Raw genomic sequence first — 20,265 nt, 5'->3', positions numbered from 1 at the left:
TAGTATGGCTGAATTCGCATCGGTCCCACAGCAAACTCGCACGGGACCCTTTTTTTGGTCCGCAACAGAATCGGATCGCATGGGGGTTCACACCATGCGATCCAATTCCTGTGCGAGTCGGCGGATCGCACTGCGATATGCGGACGGATCTGGGGGTGTCATTAACATATCATTGACACTCCCAGCCGTCCGCATAGGGCAGTGTGAACTGCCGGCGGGAGTAATGCGATGCGGGAAAACGCAGCGGATTCGCGGCGTTCCCGCATCGCAGCGGTGTGAACCCGGCCCAAAAGGACAAAAAGAAATCACCTGTATTATTTAAAAATCAATTACCTTGACTTTACTATGGGAATTTGCCAAAAAATAAATAGATGGGGAGGTGATGTGCCTTTCTTACTATGCATCTAATCCACTGGGTCTTAAAATTTTTTTATTTTTTTTATAAAAATGAATGTAAAAAAAAAATGAAATAAATAAGAAAAAAAACTCCTATGGTACAAATTACGTTTCCTACAGAGAACCCAGAAAAAGTTGTGAAAAAGTCTCTCAGTTGGCTCCCATTCTGCATTCTGTCTACTACTACCTATCAGAAACTATAGCATCCAGCTGAGCCTTGGTTAGTCACAATATCTCTCAGGATCACTCCATCTACTCTATAAAACACACCTTTTCCTGCATTCACCAAAGGAATCAACTATCAACAGAAAAGGGGATCAAAGCCACCAAAACTCGAAATCCTACAACCCAACATGTTCCACCATTGTGGGTTTTGTCAGGGGTGAAGAAAGTGCGACATATAGAACACGTACAGTGCCTTGCAAAAGTATTCACCCGCCCCTTGGCATTTTTCATGTTTTGTTGCCTCACAACCTGGATTGTTTGAGGATTCACATCATATAATTTACAGAATATGCCCACAACTTTGAAGATTTTTTATTTTTATTGTGAGGCAACCAACAAATAGGACAAAATAACAGAAAAATTCAATGTGCATAACTATTCACCCCCTGAAGTCAATACTTTGTAGAGCCACCTTTTGCGGCTATCACAGCTCCAAGTCGCTTTGGGCTTTGGTCTCTATGAGCTTGCCACATTTTACCACTGGATTTTTTGCCCATTCCTCCTTGCAAAACTGCTCCAGCTCCTTCAAGTTGGATGAATTGCGCTTGTGAAGAGCAATCTTTAAGTCTGACCACAATTTTTCTATTGGATTGAGGTCTGGGCTTTGACTAGACCATTCCAACACATTTACATGTTTCCCCTTAAACCACTCAAGTGTCGCTTTAGCAGTGTGTTTGGGGTTATTGTCCTGCTAGAAGGTGAACCTCCGTCCTAGCCTCAGATCACACACAGAATATCCCTGTATTTAGCACCATCCATCTTTGCCTCAACTCTGACCAGTTTCCAGTCCCAACTGTTGAAAAACATCCCCACAGCATGATGCTGCCACCACCATGTTTCACTGTGGGGATGGAGTACTTTGGGTGATGTGATGTGTTGGGTTTGCGCCAGACATAGCGTTTTCTTTCAGACCAGAGCATCTTCCTCCATACATTTTGGAAATCGCCCACATGCCTTTTTCACAAATCAAAAACGTTCCATTTTGTTTTTTTGCTAAAAGTAATGGCTTTCTTCTGGTCACTCTGCCATAAAGCATAACTCTATGGATCTTTTTGTCGTCCTATGTACAGATACTCCTGTCTCTGCCGTGGAACTCTGCAGCTCCTCTAGGGATACCTTAGGTCTCTCTGCTCCCTCTCAGATTAATGCACTCCTTGCCTGGTCTGTGAGTTTTGGTGTGCAGCCGTCTCTTGGTTGGTTTTCTGTTGTCATGTCATGTTCTTTCCATTTGGTTATGATAGATTTGATGGTGCTCCTAGGGATTATCAAAGATTTGGATATTTTTTTATAACCTAACCCAGACTTGTACTTCTCAACAACATTGTCCCTTACTTGTTTGGAGAGTTCCTTGGTCTTCATGGCAGAGGTTGGTTAGTGGTGCCTCTTGCTTAGGTGTTGCCGCCTCTGGGGCCTTTCAAAAATGTGTGTATATGTAATGACCGGTCATGTGACACTTAGATTGCACACAGGTGGACATCATTTCACTAATTATGTGACTTCTGAAGTTAATTGGTTGCACCGGGGCTTTTTTATGGGCTTCATAACAAACGGGGTAAATACATACGCACGTGCCAATTATCAGTTTTTTATTTCTGAAAAATAGTTTTATGTATATATTTTTCTAATTTTACTTCACCAACTTATAATATTTTGTTCTGATCCATCACATGAAATTCAGATTAAAAAAACATTGAACCAAAGGCTGTAATGTAACAAAACGCGAAAAAATTTCGCCTAGGGTGTCAAAAATCCTTGCACCAGCCCTGATCTCTGTCATGTTGTAGCGAGCGCATCCCCCCTACAGTTAGAACACACCCAGGGAACACACTTAACCCCTTGATCGCCACCTAGTGTTTAACCCCTTCCCTGCCAGTGTAATTTATACAGTAATCTGTGGCTATTTGTAGCTCTGATCGCTGTATAAATGCCAATGGTCCCAAAATAGTGTCAAAAGTGTCTGATCTGTCTGCCATAATGTTGTAGTCCCAATAAAAATCGCAGATCGCCACCATTACTAGTGATAAATAAATAAATAAAACATGCCATAAATCTATCCCCTATTTTGTAGACGCTATAACGTTTGCGCAAACCAGTCAATTTACGCATATTGCGATTTTTTTTAACAAAAATATGTAAAAGAATACATATCGGCCTAAACCATGGAAGAAATTTGTTTTTTTTTAATATATTTTTGGGGGATATTTATTATAGCAAAAAGTAAAAAAAGATTGCTTTTTTTTCAAAATTGTCGGTCTTTTTTTGTATATAGCGCAAAATATAAAAAACACAGAGGTGATCAAATACCACCAAAAGAAAGCTCTATTTGTGGGGAAAAAACTATGTCAATTTTGTTTGGGTACAACGATGCACGACCACGCAATTGTCAGCTAAAACGTCAGAGTGCCGAATCGCAAAAAATGCTCTGGTCAGGAAGAGGGTAAATCCTTTCGGGGCTGAAGTGGTTAAACAGCCATAGTTCACCTTGTAGTCAGAGACTATGACCCTGACTAACGAAAGGAATTGGGCATGTTTCCTTTCTATGGCAAATGGTCGTTTAGCTTAGTGGTAGAGGTGAAGCTGTTTTCATTTCAATTATTTTATGGTTATGCAAAAATCTTTTTTTTTTTTTTCATTTGCATGGGATATTTATTATTATTCTTATTATTATTCTTCTTATTATTATTATTATTTAACACAAACACAGTTTTACCTTATTTACCAAGGGAAGAGAAGTCTTCTATTCCTTTTTAAAGTTATCCCAAATGTGCTGTCATTTTGGAGCATGGTGGTGCTTAAGTTAATGCCCAGGAAGAGGGAATGTTTGGTAGAATAGGAAAGGGTTAAAACTCTTATCGAGTTACTTTCTCTGTGTCCCTCTGGGGAGATTTCCCATCACTCCCTGTTCTGGAGACTCAATTTAAAATGAGAGAAAATCTCCCCAAAATGACAATAAAAACTGGTTTGACTTGTCATGCGTTCTAACAGTTCAAAGTCACATGACAAGTCGCACCCCATTTGCGGCCAAGGAACCGTTGAGATGCAACTCAAGTTGCAATGACTTTAAAACAAGTTTCCTGCAACATGAGTTGCAGGAAAACAAGTTACCTGTACTATTTATGTGCAATTTCAGTGCAACTTGCATTGACATCTGTTAAATGAAGCTGCGCATGAAAGTCGGCTTTGGCGTTGCGCTTAAGTAGCGCGACTTCAAACCTGAACTGGTGTGAATCAGGACTTACCCTTCTGGTAAGCTGGTCAAACTCTGTTTGTTTTTTTCTTTGAAGCCAGAGGAGCAGATTCCTCCATCAACACAAACAAGTTGGATGGATGAATCCAGGACATTATATTTTGACAACTGCATCCACCCCTGTCAGAATACACTGATCAGTGGTTGCAACTGCTGGTCAAGAAATATGTCCCTTCAACAGATGTCATTCAAATGGTTCGATTTCTGTCAAGCACACTGTTTGAAGTTTGGCTGGCCCATGCAGAACTGTTGAAATTTCGATCAGTGTATGATGGTCAGTTTTGGACAATTGGCACTGGAATGTTTTTCCCCATCAGAAGATTACCTCCCCCCCAACACATCTCGTATTGGTTACAACTTTGGATTTCCCATCACTTTCTGTCTCAGTGACAATGGTCACTGGGACAAAGTGAGTGATGAACCTCATCAGCAGAGGCAGAAATAAACACGTCAGAAGGTCTAATGCTGGTCATAGATGGTTCAAACCTTGGAAGGTTCAGCAGGGACTAGCAAAGATTTCATCCATGTATGGGCAGGCTGTTTGTACCCAAGTCAATCCATCGATTGACTTGGGTACAACAAGAATGTTGGTTTTCTAGCATGCCATTATTGCCGGTGGGCAATTGTCTTTCCTTCACTCCATGGTTGCAGGGAAAAAAATTGCATCATCTATGGCCTGCCTAACTCTTCCACCCTAAAACTAAAAAATGTTTTGCCTTTTACATACACTTTAGGTCTGGTCATCTAACTACTTTGTGCTCTATTATGTGTAAGGCAGGCCATAGATGGTGCGATTTTCTTTTCTGCACCAAAGAGTTGCAGGAAAGAAAATCACTTGATTCCCCCATCAACACAGTCATTGTTGATGAGGGAATCCCTCCCATGGAGCTATTGTGTTCTCCCGCCGAGGGGGGTGGTAAGCCTTCCCCGTCTGGAGAACACGGAGGGGGATTTACTAAAACTGGAGCACTCTAAATCTGGTACAGCTGTACATGGCAGCCAATCAGCTTCTAACATTAGCTTGTTCATTTAACCACATGCCAACCAGCTGCCACAGTCGTACTGCGGCAGAATGGCACAGCTGGGCGAAACAACGTTATGTAATGTCGATAAGCCCTGTGGCCACTAGGTGGCAGCTGATCGTTCCCCCCCCCCCCGAGCCGATGTGAGTACTTGGCGGTCTTGATCACCCCCGGAGATCTGTTATCTTCCCTGCACAGTCCCCATCCCCCCTTCAGTTAGAACACAAACTAGGACACACTTAACCCCTTCACTGCCCCCTAGTGTTTACCCCTTCACAGCCAGTGACATTTTTACAGTGATCAGTGCATTTTTATAGCACTGACCACTGTATTAATGCCAGTAGTCCCAAAAATGTGTCAAAATTGTCCAACGTGTCCGTCATAATTTCGCAGTCAATCGCAGGTCACCGCCATTACTGGTAAAAAAAAAAAAATATTAATAAAAATGCTATAAAACTATCCTCTATTTTGTAGATGCTATAACTTTTGCGCAAACCAATCAATATACGCTTATTGTGATTTTTTTTTAAACAAAAATATGTAGAAGAATAAAAACCACGGAGGTGATCAAATACCACCAAAAGAAAGCTCTATTTGTGGGAAAAAAGGACGTCAATTTTGTTTGGGTGCAACGTCGCACGACGGCACAATTGTCAGTTAAATCGACGCAGTGCCGAATCGCAAAAAGTGCTCTGGTCAGGAAGGGGGTAAAATCTTCCAGGGCTGAACCTGTTAAAGTATGACTAAGGCTCCTTTCACACAGGGCACGTCCATTTTGACAGACTCCGCTTGCTCAGCAGGTGATCGATGCGTTGATCTCCACTGAGCAGGCACATGACAGGTCTGTGTTCACTCACTGTGCTTGGACGGACCTGTCAGAGCCCCACTCTCCTCTATGGGAGAGCAGATAAAAACGGATCCGCCTGTCTGTTTTCATCCAATTCCATCCGATCCACCAGACGGATGGAAAATAGGGTTTCCATCTGTCTGGATTTGGCAGACAGGATCGGATTGGATAGCGGCGGATGTCAGCGGACATGTCATAGCTCACATGCGTCGTTCCATAGAGGTGAATGGCGGACCTGATCGGAAAGTAAGGTTGCCACCTTTTCTTCCAGCCAAACCCGAACACTTTAGAGGCGCACAGCAAAAGGGAGCACACAGGAGCCCTGGGGGCAGCAGAAAGAGGAGGAACCTGGAAAGGAAGGGCAGTAGTGGTGGCATTTACAAGGATAGATCCTCTGCATTTTCCTCCTGCAGCAGCTGAATGCCAGCAGGGGGGAGAGGTGGAGAAACCAACATTCAGCTGTTACAGAAGTAAGATGCAGCCAATCGGTTCCAGAAAATGTGTGACAGGGAGTCAGCACAGGCCCCCTGACGCTATGCCCATAGTCCTGAATAATGTGTCCGGTTGCAGGCCAATACCACCAACATCCTCAGGGATACATGAGGATGAAAAGCCGGAAAATGGAGGGGAAGGGGACCAGGAGAGAAGGAGATCCACTGATCATCCTTCCCATCATTCCCTGATTGGTACTGAGTACCCAAACACTGCCTATCCCTCAACCACATTCTGGCCTGAATGAAACCTGGACACATGATTCAAAACTCGGACTGTCCAGGAGAATCCTAGACAGGTGGCAACCCTATCGGAAAGCCTGTGTGAAAGGGGCTTTAAGGCAAAACATTTTTTTTTTACATTTTGAACAGAATAGAGAGGAATTAGAACACCTGTCAGTTTTTATTGCTGTCTGTGCCCCCATTAGGGAGATTTACTCTTTATTGGTTTAGTTTATCATTATCATTGAAAAGTAAAAGAAAATCCCAAATTTTGGGGTGTCCCCAGAAAAGTAATAGAGGTGAAACCTTCCAATTTGGACACTAATTCTGGTGACCTGGGGGTCCCCAAGAGATTCCCTTAATTTTCAGGGATTTCCAATCACATCCTGTTTGGCTATGGGACAGGAAGGTAAGGGAAATCTCCGCAATAGGACACAGATGGTGAAAAAGAAATAATCTGATTGGTTATAACCCTCCCTTACTCTATCCAAAATGAAGTTCTATAGTTCTACTTTAAGCTTTGACAATAAAACCTGAAAGCTGATGCATAACTGCAACAGATTTTGCACCATGCAGTTTTAGTAAATAACCCCCACAGTGATTTTATAAGAATTAGGGGAAAATGTGATAAGAAAAAAGTACAATACTCATAGCAACCATTCATCAAGGATCTCACATTACTCTGCTGCTGTGCGCTGATCATCTCAGAATGGTTACTGTAGGTTACTTTTGTTTGTTCCTCATTTCTGCTGCTTGCACTAAAGTTGGTCATACACAGATTTTCATTCAAACATTGGTATGGAAATTCAGAAAGATTGTTCATCGGAACATCCTTTCCCGCAATCACTAAGCCAATTAATATTGTTCAAAAGACCTTAAAATCCAATCCAGACCTGCTACTTAAATGGAATCCCAGGTGTAGTAAACAGATTTCATTATAATATATATGATAGATGATTATATGATTCTTTTTTTAATGATTATATGATTTTTTTTAATGATATATGATTATATGATTTTTTTTATGATATATGATTTTTTTTAATGATATATGATTATATGATTTTTTTTTAATGATATATGATTTTTTTTTATGATATATGATTATATGATTTTTCCTGAACAAATAACAAATTTCCATACTGCTCCTTCAATTTTTTTTATCACTATGGTTTAAGTACACTTACTATTAGAAAATCGAACTGCGTTATAACAAAAAAAAATGTTATTGTGTATGGCCAGCTTAAGTCATGCTGTGTGATTGTGAAATGTTTGGAGTGACTTTATTCAGTCACCATAGAAAATGACTGGTGATTCCTTTATAACAGATGGAGCATATACAGGAAGTTATTGCATCTTCCTTTTACCTATTTACAGTGAAAGACGTTAACTTCCAATATTTTTTTATCCCTATAACATTGTTTTCCTATTATATTCATGCATACTTTATATCCACATTTTCCTACTATACCACAATAATCATTCTCTAAAACTAAAACATAAGTGGGTTTATTTCAAATATCAGGGAAAAGAGCAAAAATTATATCCAAAGTGCAATAACCCATAGCAACCAATCAGTAATGATTATTCATCGATCTAGCAGCAATTAACATAAAGCTGAATGGTTGAACATAAACTGAAAAGGTTATAACAATTTACACATTGTCACTGCTTTATATACTTCTAAATACGCTATAGAGGTATCATTACTAATAAATTAAATCATTTTAAATTAGTCCACATTAATTATAAACAATTGCTAATTTTATTTAATAAACATTAAAACAAAAGGAGCTGTTGAAAAAAATGCTGTAAAATGAAATGCAAAGCAAAGAAAATAAAGTCAACAGATTGAAAAAAAATGCTAAATAATGTAAATATCTCTGCAGTGCAAAATAAAAAAAACTTGCATTTAAAAAAAATTATAAAAAAATAAAACATGATTGGTAGTTCTGGACCTCTGCTCCACTTTTACTTAGTTTTCAATGTAAAATTATTTTTAAAGCATTTGCCCTTATTTTTTTATGAATATAAGCCGACCCAAATATAAGCCAAGGCACCTAATTTCAAAATAACCCACAAAAAAATGTCAATTTTATTTTTTAATTAGTTAATTAGATGAACGAACCACTCAAACAGCATAAAAATGAGTATCACAGAAAATCAGTAAGCATGCACATCAAGTCTGGTCTATAAAGTATCCACCAGTGCAGGTGTGATATACAACTGTCTACTGCATAGAACAGAAAGCCGCAGAGCTTACAGCTAATGAGCCCCCTTACCAGAATGGCCTCGGCTTGTTTAGGGTCGAGTTCAGAAACAGCCCTTCTGAAGCTTTTCCCAGCAGATCCGGAGATATTTGGTGTCGGCATCACTACTCTTTTAGAAGTGACTTGTGTGCACCTGCTCCCAGCCCCAGCTATATAGAGCCAGTCTGACGTCACCGCATCCCCCCACCACAAGCCTGAGGGAGGAGGCTGGACACTGGTCCTCTATCTAGCACATCTCATCCATACCTAGTGCAACCTGCAGAGCATCTCGCTTTGCCTAACATTTCTGTCTGATCTCTGCAGATCATCCTTTAAACAGAGCTGTGCAGATCATTCCTCTTGCCAACTTCATAGAAGAGTAGATATGCACTTGCCCCATGTAAGCATAGATGAATCCTACTTATTTGCACTACGCCTTTACTAATACACTGCAACTCAGTAGATGGACAAAAATGCATTGAACTCCAAGTATCTGTACCACTATTCCATGCCATAATTCATCTAGCAAAGGAAAACACCTACCAGATGTGGAAATCTGTAAATGTAGCTTTAACAAAAACTTGTTATGATAATGCTCGTTGCTTGGTTGTTATGTTAAACCTACAGTTTCAGGCATTTCTGCATGCTTCTTATGGATCAGCGACTTACCATTTTAGTACTAGCCCGTAATACCCCTTCATTAGAGTGAACACTGTGCTTAAATGATCTTTATATCATTATTTTTTTTTTTTTTTTTTTTTTAGAAATTACTAAAAGAGAAAAATACATGGGCTCCGAAAGTACCCAAAGATTGCAATTAAATTAATATCAAAGTACAGACTTCTTTTATTAATATAAATAAATGAGAACCAAACGTCTTTAGAATGCCTCCCCCAGATAGATATCCCAGGCTAATGTGTATTAGCTTTTAGGATTTAGTAGGTGATTCTCATATTCAATCAACAATATCAAGTTTTGCACCTGAACTGATGATAAAGTGGACAGGGGGATTTTTACTCTTCCATGCGCTTCTTAAATATGCAGAATAAGGAACCTTTTATGTTCTAATTTTTTTTTAATCACATTAATAAAAACATTTTTTATTTCTATGGGAATTTTATTGTAATCCTTTTTCCTTGTACATTAAATGTCATTTTATTTTGCTCCTTTAGTCATTTCTGTATAACATAAGGATGTGGTACTTGTAACTTTGCACCCATGTCCTTACTAGGTTCATTTCTTTAGACAGATAGTGCTTTCTTTTGGTGGTATTTAACCACTCCGGAAGGTTTACCCCCCTTTATGACCAGGCAAATTTTTGCAATATGGCACTGCGTTCATTTAACTCAAAATTGTGTGGTCATGCAATGGTGTACCTAAACAAAATTTATGTCCTTTTTCTCCCCACAAATTTCTTTTGGAAGTATTTGATCACCTGAAAAAAAAAAAAAAAAAAAGACCGACAATTAAAAAAAAAAAACCAATATGTTTTACTTTCTGCTATACAGTAAAACAAATACAATTAAAATAAAAATAAAAAATTCATCAATTTGGGCCAATATGTATTCTGCTACATATTTTTGGTAAAAAATAAAAAATAAATCCCAATAAGCATATATTGATTGGTTTGCACAAAAGTTATAGCGTCTACAAGCTATGGGATATATATATATATATTTTTTTACTAGTAATGGCGGCCATCAGCGACTTATAGGAGTACTGCGATATTGCGGCGGACACTAACTGAAACTTTTGAGACTCTTTGGGGACCAGTGACATTAATACAGTAATCAGTGCTAAAAAATATCAAAGGGTTAAATGTGTGCTTGACCAGTGCTTTACTACATTGAGGAAGGGGGGTGCTTGTACTAGGAGAAGTTGGGGGTCATGCCCCTGCTGGCGGACACTGAGTCCACCATACCTGCCAATCAGCTCCCGCTGGGCTTAGACAGCGTGTGCGCTCCCCAGACCCCGAAATACTAGGTACGTGATTCTGCGCAGGAGAGCCGCCTTGCCGCCGTATATATATAGTATAAGGTCAGCAAGCGGTTAATAACCACAGGGGTTTTTATTTTTTTACTATATAACGGAAAAAGGAACACAAAGAAAACAGTTTCCCCTACTTTCTGTTATAAAAGATATCAAATACAAATGCAAGGAGTGTCCAATAAACCCCAAAATGATACCCTCTCTTTAGTAAATTACCCTTTCTGTCTACATCTACTCCTTGGAAAGTAGGAAAGCCACAGTGATCTCATTTTTTTTGCTACAATTTTTTTGTTAATTAAGAAACATATTGAGAATGGTTAAACATGGAGCTTGGTAATGGTACACTAGATATATTAACCATTTCAGACCCAGAAGATTTTACCCCCTTCCTCACCAGAGCACTTTTCAACACCCAAACAAAATTGGCATCCTTTTTTTCCCCATAAATAGTGCTTTCTTTTGGTGGTATTTGATCACCTCTGCATCTTTTATTTTTTGCGCTATAAACAAAAAAAAGCACCAATTTTGAAAACAAATTCAATATTTTTTACTTTTTTCTATAATAAATATCCCCCAAACAATATAAAAAAACGAATGTTTTCTTCAGTTTAGGTCAATATGTATATTTTTTTTACATATCTCTGGTAAAAAAAAATCGCAATAAGTGTATATTGATTGGTTTCCGCAAAAGTTATAGCGTCTACAAAATAGGGGATAGTTTTATGACATTTTTATTATAATTTTTTATTATTAGTAATGGCGCGATCTGCGATTTTTATCATGACTGCGACATTATGGCAGACAGATCGGACACTTTTGACACTGTTTTGGGACCATTGTCATTTATACAGCGATCAGTGCTATAAAAATGCACTGACTACTGTGTAAATGACACTGGCAGTGAAGGTGTTAACCACTAGGGGCGATCAAGGGGTTAAGCGTGTCCTAGGGAGTGATTCTAACTGTGAGGGGGCGGGTTTAACTCACATGAAAGCGATCACTGCTCCCGATGACAGGGCAGAACGGGGAAATACCTTGTTTACATAGGCACTTCCCTATTCTGCAGCTCCATGACACGATCGCCGGGAGACCCGCGGGCACTGTCACGCCGTACACAGCTGCCAGAGGCCTTTGAATTAGCCCTGCCAATTAAAGGGGACATAAAGGTACACCCATTTGCCCACCACTGCCATTGTGCCGACGTATATATCGCTTGCAGCAGTCGGCATGTGGTTAAAACAGATGTTCACTGCATCTGAGCACCACAACCAAAAACACTATTTAATTTATTTTTAATATTCCACGCAAACTCCCCAATCCATCCATGTCTCCATGCTTTATTTTGTTGAGAAATCACTTTTAAAAACTAACTCTTATGCTGCGTACACACGATCGGATATTTTGACAACGAAATTCTGGGATTTTTTTCCAATGGATGTTTGCTCAAGCTTGTCTTACATACACATGGTTGCACAAATGTTGTTGGAAATTCCAATAGTCAGGAACACGCTGACGTACAACACATACAACGGTACTATAAAGAGGAAGTTTAATAGCCAGTGCGCCACCCTTTGGGCTCCTTCTGCTAATCTCGTATTAGTAGAAGCTTGGTGAGAGACCATTCACGCTTTTCATCTTAGTGCTTTTCTGATCGTTACTGCTCTTCAGTTTGTGCTTGTGGGTTCGTATCAGGTTTTCAGTGCGTGTAGTCAGTTCGTATATGGGTTTCAGTGTGTGCGATTTATAGTACGTATTTGATGTTCAGTGCGTTCTTGTCCACCTGTTTCTGAATTTCAGCTGGCTCTTCTCAGGCATTTCTGATTTTCAGTGCGTTCTGTTAGTTCATTCTGATCAGCCAACCGTTTTGAAGCCCTGTTGCGGGTACATACTCATCGTACAGTTTGTACTGTGCAGGGGCTTGGTGTTGAGGTTCTTGCTTTTTTTAAATAACCCCCACTGTCACTGTAAACACCAACTTAAAGTGGATGTAAACCCCAATGTTTTTTTTATGCCATAATGTAGAGTATAAGATTTCCTATCATTTGAGCCCAGTCTTGCCACAAAGAGCTATTCCATCTCTGAGAAATCCTCTTTTATTGTTCAGTGAGATAAATCTTGACAAACAGAGAAAAAAATTTGTCAAATCCTCCCCCTTGCTATGAGTGACAGGTGATTTAAATGTCGTGCACTAGCCTAAGAGACATACATTATTTATTAATTCCCTCCCACTCCTTTCTTCTGCTGCTCGGCAAGGATTGGATGTTCCCCACCGCAGCATGATTTGGCATGCTGAAGTCATGTGGTTACTTTCCTGTCTTTTCACTGGATGTTAGAGATCATAGCAGAAGTTCAGTGTAAGAAATACACAGGAGAATATGCATATTGACAAGGGGAGCGTAGAGGTGGGCAGGGAGTCTACTGACATCACGACTCCACCCACCGAGCTCCAGACAACAGACCCACCCACAGAATCTTCAGTTTTTTCGGGTCTCAGAGCAGACAGAGGGGAGACATTTGACAGGTAAAGATACATGCAGGAGGCATGTATATCCTTATAGATAACCCCTATGGCAGTAGTTTAGAAAGGATGACATTGGGTTTACATCCACTTTAAGCAAAAAACAGCTATTGAGCATTGAAAGAAGAAGCCACACATTGTTGAGTAGATTTTTTTTTTTTGATATTTACATATTTTTTCCATGTTTTTTTTTTTTTCGGACAGTAGAAATATCCTTTTTTGTGGTAAACAGGCATGTTTTTCAAAGTATAAAACAAAACACAACTCAGGAACTTACAAAGTTCAACTTTGATAAATTGAAGGCAATATCAGACATTAGTATGTCCAAACTATGTTGATATTGCCTTCATCAGATGGGGTAATGTCACCCCTGTGAAAGCCAAATTTTGAAGATGCACACAAATTGAAAAGTCAAAATGGGGATTTCCCTCCTGATCCCAAGCATGAGGTCAACATGTACTAGCTCCCATCATGGGAGATCAATGGATGTGTTTTGGGGGTACAACTCATTCCTCTCAGCTACTTTAGTTGCGAGGAAGGGGTTGCACTCACAAAATGATGGCAGATAGCACATGTTGACACACTGTGTGCATTTTCAAAATTTAGCATTCAATTTTTTTTAGAAAAGTTCTAATAAAAATCAAAACATTTTAACATTTTGGTGTATTTTATATTCTGTCTAAAACATCAATGATGTTTTTGAGTCTTTTTCAACATCATTGATGTCTTCCTTGATCTTCTGTAAATCCCAATTGCACACCATGATCTCCCCGATAAGGGGGTGTGCACTTGCACTTGTGAAATTAGATTTTTCTTCTACAACATCCACCTCACCTAAAAGAAAAAAACGCACCATGTATTATAAATATGCAGGCATTCATCAATTACCTGAAGTCGTGGTCTCGGACACTCACCCGTTGTGGTCACTATTACGCCCACTTCATAAACCTCTCCTTCCTCCACGTCCTCAGGTTGTGATTTTGGGATTTCCCCTTCTTTAGGAGGTCGGGGGTCCCTGGTGTCCTTTGGAGTCCCGATTATTTTCTCCCCTATGTGAATAAAATAAAGATATACTTAGCACACAGATATTTGAGGCAAAAAATTGGAATATGAAACATTTCTTGAAGTGTCATACAAGTGTTGGCTTTGGCAGAGTTCCAAACAGAAAACATTATGTTTTCCCTTTATTAAATCTGAATACTTACCTTTTTGGGTAAAGTTTCACACATGGAGACACCCCTAGTATCCACTGGAGCATCTGTGTAGGGACACCCTAAAAAGTTTGTTCTGGTGTCCTACACTAGTGCTCCTGCATCCAGATGTGTAAACAGCTGCTGAGTGTCCTCTCCTTACACTGAATCAAGTTTGCATTTCATTAGAGTTACAAACCCATACATACAGACAATAATGTATTAAACTTCTTTTAATAGAAATAGGCCTGAACAAATGTAGTTTACCTGCACCTGGCAAAAACATTGTATTAGTGGGCGAACGAATGATGTTTACTATGAACAATTACTGTAGCCACTGACCTGAAACTTGCTATTTTAAACTGTACAACAGTAAAAAAAGCACATGGAGCAGCACGAACATAAGAAGAAGAATAGGAACACACAACAAAATACTTACTTTTTTGCAGCACTCTCTTGATTCTTGATTCTTCTGTACTGACCCTGCTCCCTCAATTTGAGGACTGGCCATCGTTTCTTTAGTTGATCCTTTGAGCGCCGTACCCCAAAATTCTTCTGCAGACTTTTCACAACTGTAGTCATGATTTTGGCCTTTCTGACACTTGGGTTTGGGTAAGGTCCATGCTCCCTTTCATAGTCGGCCCTCTTCAAGATGTCCACCATCTCCACCATCTCACCCAAGGACATATTAGAGGCCTTAAATCTCCTCCGGGACGTTTGTGGCTCCGGGCTTTCATCGTTGCTGCTCTCTGCTGCATGCACCTGTTGTCTCTCCGCCATATGCTCTCCTACTACGCCGAAAGACAAGGGGCGGGGAATATACTACAAAGAAGGTCAGGGGCGGGTGGAGTTTCACGCATTCGCAGTGTATATAAAGCGTAACACGCGTGCATCGAACGTATAATCTGTGAGTGGAGGACAGAGTAGCGGAACGCCGATCGATCTAAAGATCTAGGTACAATTTTAACTTGGGGCAATAGTGGCCTATCCTGCTTAGAGATTGAGGTCTATATTGGGACAAGATTATGCGAGTTTAGTCTGACTTTAGGGTTTGTCTTGTTTTGTGTCTTGCAGAAAATGGATCGATTCAACCATCATGATTTCCTCCCCCAATTCATTGATTTGTGCAGAGAGCTGCCCTGTCTGTGGCAGACAAAACATCCCTTTTATACAAATCGACTAAAGAGGAAGGCAGCGCTGGATAAATTGCTGGTATTTATGAAGCCGCAGATCCCCACGGCAGAGATCAACTATTTCAAATGCAGAATTGGTGGCCAGAGGAGCACATATAGGGAGCGCAAGAAGGTCCAGGATTCCCAGAGATCAGGAGCAGCAGCAGATTACATTTATGTACCCAGGCTGTGGTACTACAACAGACTGCAATTTCTGCCAGAATTTTTTTGCCAGAAATTCCGATAAAAAATGTCCGATGGAGCCTACAAACGATCGGAATTTCCAACAACAAGCTCACGTCAAACATTTGTTGCCAGAAAATCTGATCGTAGCATTTCTGGCCATGGCCATCTTAAGTAAGGGCAGATTATTCATGCAGCATTTACTTCCTGGAATACATCTGCCCTTAGCTCAAGCATGAATGCAGGAGGGTGTGCTTAGCTGAGAAAACCCCCTCCTACCCTCCCCTCCTGAAGACTCCTGAGATGTATGACATCATTTGCCTAGACAAGAAAAAAAGTAATTTAAGAAATGTTAAAAAAAAACAAGTAAATATAATATACTTTTCTATCTATTTACTAAAGTTAGCAGCATAAGGATTAAAGACAATCAATGTTGATTCGGGGAGTGAAGTTCCACTTTTTAACCACTTCCCGCCCAGCCTATAGCAGAATGATGGCGGGGCGGTGGTTCTGTCATCCTGACTGGGCGTCATATAATGTCCAGCAGGATAACATGCCCGCAGGGACGCGCAGCGAGGTGATCGGTTGTACTGTGTGTCAGTCTGACACACTGCATCTCTGATCATGGTATGGAGCCTCTGATGGAGGCTCCTAAACACATGATCAGCTGTGACCACAGCTGATCATCGCGTAAACCAGGAAGTGCCAGTAAACGGCATTCCTCGGTTCATGCTGAAAGGGAGAGCCGATCAGCGTCTCTCCCTGTTAGAGGGGTGGTCTGTGCTTATAATCAGCACATTGATTATCAGCACAGCCCCCATCAGATGTACCCATCAGCTTCCAGTCAGTGCCCATCAGCTGCCAAACAGTGCCCCATCAATAATGGCTGTCAGTGCCAATGAAAGTACCAATCAGTGCCCACCACAGTGCTGATCAGTGCACATCACAGTGCCAATCAGTGGCCAGCAGTAACACCTGTCAGTACCTCATCAGCCCTCATCATCAGTGTTGCCCATCAGTGCCAGCTGTCAGTGCCAAACAGTACCGCCTATTAGTGCCAATCAGTACCGCTTGTCAGTAACCATTACAGCCACCTGTCAGTGCCCATTACAGCTGCCTGTCAGTGCCCATCAGTGCCACCTATCAGTGCTCATCAGTGCTGCATATCAGTGCCGCCTATTGGTGTCCATCAGTGCTGAATATCAGTGCCGCCTATCAGTGCCCATCAATTCTACATATCAGTGCCTCATCATCAGTGCTCGTCAGTGCCGCCTCATCAATGTCATCAGTGAAGAAGAAAACTAATTTTTATAACGGAAACAAAGAAAAACTTTAAAAAAAATAAAAAATTTCGGCCTTTTTTAGTTTGTTTAGCAAAAAATAAAAACCCCAATGGTGATCAAATACCATCAAAAGAAAACTCTATTTGTGAGAAGAAAATTATAAAACTTTTGTTTGGGTGTAATTGTCATTTGAGCACAATTGTCATTAAAGTGCGAAAGGCGCTGAAAGCTGGAAATTGTCCTGGGCAGAAGGGGGAGTGTCTGGTATTGAAGTGGTTAAACATACACAGGGGGAGTAGAAGATTAAGGAGATAACGTACAGGTCACAAACAGTTCAAGGATGGAGATGAAGGGGTTGTTCTACAGATGTACAGCTAAAGGAAGGTGGAGGGGTTTTTATTATATGCACATGTTTGGGTTTGAATCCCAAACAGGACACTAACTCCGTAGAGTTTGCACGTTCTTCTAATGATTGTGTGGGTTTCCTCCAGGTCCTTCTGTTTCCTCCCACACTCCAAAGACACGCGGCTGGGTTAATTAGCTCCTGTTGGCCCTTGTACTGTATATGAGATAGGAACCTTAGATGTTGTTTGCTCCTTTTAGGGCCGGGACTAATGTTAATGTATAAAATGTAAAGCACATAATACATTTTTAGAGCTATATATACCTGCAATCAATAAAATAAATATACAGGTCACTGCAGAGAGAATGTAGCAGAGATATACAAAATAGGAAGGGGTGAAAGGGTTAAAAACAATCCCACAACCTCCAATATCTGCCACTGATCTGGAACTAAAGAATGATTCATTGAATGAATAGTTCCTCCATTGTATAAGGAAGAAGTGGGCTCCCCAACAGTTTACTGTTTACATTTGCAATCACTGTGATTGGTCATCACATCGATCATAAGGCACTTGGCCACTCAGATTGGCTCCGTGCACAATGTCTGTGATGTGAGCTGTCCAAGGAAGAAGTTGTTTTTTTTTTGTCAAAAAGTCTAAAGGAAATGCATACAGCCCATAACAAAATAACCAGCCATAGACTTATGATACACAAAAACATTCAACGTTAAGAACATCTTGCATCTGCATATACCTATATTGCCTCAGGACCACCAATCAAGGCCATATCTGACTACACTAGGGCAGGTAGGTTGGCAATCGCTCCTCATACATGGAGCTGTCAAATTATAATCTGCAGAATTGGGCTGTCATTTTGGCAGTTGAGTCCTGCTGTGTATATCTGGAGTGGGGATGAGATCAAGGTTCAAGGATAAGTCCACCCTAACACTAAAATCTCTACATCTACAGACATCCACAATATAAGCCTAACCTATTTAGTCCTATAGAATAAGATATATAGAAGAATAAATCAGTATACATACCTTTTTTTTTTTTAAGCCGATCCGTCATGGTCTCCAGTGGCTGAAGCTCTGCAGAGGAGACAACCGTCAACGGCTGTGAATTGAATGGGGAGTGACGTCATCCATAAAGCTACTATGGGGCTTTCATTGTCGACCATGTCCTCTGCACCCGCCTCCTCAGCGAAGCCGACAGTGACAGCTCAGCATGGGATTGGGTCGGATCAACTTCAAAAAAGGTATGTATACTGATTTTTTCTTTACAGGGCTAGATAGGTTAGTGTGGGATCGTGGATGTCTGTAGATGTAGAGATTTTAGTGTCAAGGTGGACTTATCCTTTAAGTTCAAATACAAGTGTATACCAAACGTTGGCTGTGTGGACTTCCAGACGATCTCCCAAGCCATTTCTCATTCAGTACCAGTTGAACTTCATTCATAATAATGGTATTACTTTCGCTATTACCCATGATAGCTTCCTGCGGTCAATGGTTGTTAAGAATGTAGGGTCTCCTGGATGACATCATTGACTATATATGGTGTGTACTTTGGGATTCCTGTGACAACCAAGACACTGGAAGAACTTCTTTGAAGTTTTCTAATTCCTGTTCGAACAAAACCCAGTGTAGTTCGACCATCCCTAATCTGGAACTCTGACAGCAGCTCCTGTATTGAGGGAAGCCTGCCATTACAAACAAAAACTGTAAATGATGTTCCTATTTATCCCCTTATTAAACGTTACTTAACCCTAGCAAACTAGTTCTTATTATTTCCTTCCTCTCCTTTGGTCCCTTAGGAATGCTGGTTTACATATGACAAATGCAGATGACCTTCTAAGTCTAAATGTTGTACTTCATGATCACTATATACACAGTTAGTAATTACATCCCTACAAGTGCCAACAATATTATTACATTATCATTGGTCCTCAATATTAGGGGGGTTGTCTTTTGGACCTGAAATCCAAATGATGTTTTTCTATAAATTACTGCACAACTGACATCACCATTGATGTTTGTGCCGCCAAATTATATAATCACATCTGCAAACTTTTGAGATGGGAATGAGGGACTCCTACTAGCAAAGGCATGTTGGCATAGGACACACCCCCTGCCACACCCCCTTATTAACCTAAAAAAGAGATTAGTTAAACCCACAAGGGCTTTTTTTTACCACTACTATTCCTTTATTTTGGCTTTTGAAACTTACAAATGCAGCGATTTAGAAATTGGATGAAAAGTTTAGCACTGAAAAACACTTTTTCAAAGATAAAAAGTGCATTTTATATACAACTATATAGGTCAGACCAAAATGAGGGACAAATGTGGAGGAAAGAGGGACAAAGGGACATTGCTCCAAATCAGGGACAGTTGAGAGCTATGCATCTGGTACTGTTGGTATTGTATTTCTTATATTTTATTTTATCATCTTATTCCCTAGTAAACATAGATTTTTAATGTTTCCTACTTCAGCTTGGTGCTCTTTCTCTTTCCCTAATCTCTGTTCCCCATCCGTGCCTCCTCCTTCTCCCTCCTCTGCTGTCTCTTTCAGTAATTAGACTTTGTCAAACACAGTAATTAACACCGCTTTGCCTTGGTGGCTTTTTTGCCGTCATGACTCCTTTCATTCACAAAAATACTTTTAATAGCCCATAATGATAGGGCACAACTGCTGGAAAACACAGCTTTCCTTTACTGCAGAGGGTCAGCTCTGCAGCCAAGCAATAATCGTCTGGACTTTCAATAAGCAGAACATTCTTTTATTAAACTGTGAATGAGACTAACTATTCCAGGGCCAGCAATTTCAATTACAAAACTTATTTTACATTTGAAGAGAATACTAAATATATATATTGTAGAAAGTAAAATTAAAT

At 40.2% G+C, this 20,265-nt stretch overlaps 1 protein-coding gene across 1 annotated transcript in view; it reads right to left on the bottom strand.

Moving 5' to 3' along the window:
- Positions 1-8,831, bottom strand: part of TH (tyrosine hydroxylase) — a 153,314-nt gene extending 144,483 nt beyond the window's left edge. Inside the window, exon 1 of the mRNA XM_077460716.1 lies at positions 8,733-8,831. Coding sequence (XP_077316842.1) covers positions 8,733-8,822 — 90 coding nt within the window. The 5' untranslated portion in view covers positions 8,823-8,831. The remainder of the gene's footprint in view (positions 1-8,732) is intronic.
- Between the last annotated feature and the right edge of the window lie 11,434 nt (positions 8,832-20,265).

This window comes from Lithobates pipiens, unplaced genomic scaffold (genome assembly GCF_037356315.1).
Source record: "Lithobates pipiens isolate NorthernLeopardFrog02 unplaced genomic scaffold, aLitPip1_a1.2 Scaffold_10, whole genome shotgun sequence".
NCBI lineage: Eukaryota > Metazoa > Chordata > Amphibia > Anura > Ranidae > Lithobates > Lithobates pipiens.
The sequence above is the reverse complement of the archived record's forward strand: the minus strand, read 5'-3'. Positions and strand labels throughout refer to the sequence as shown.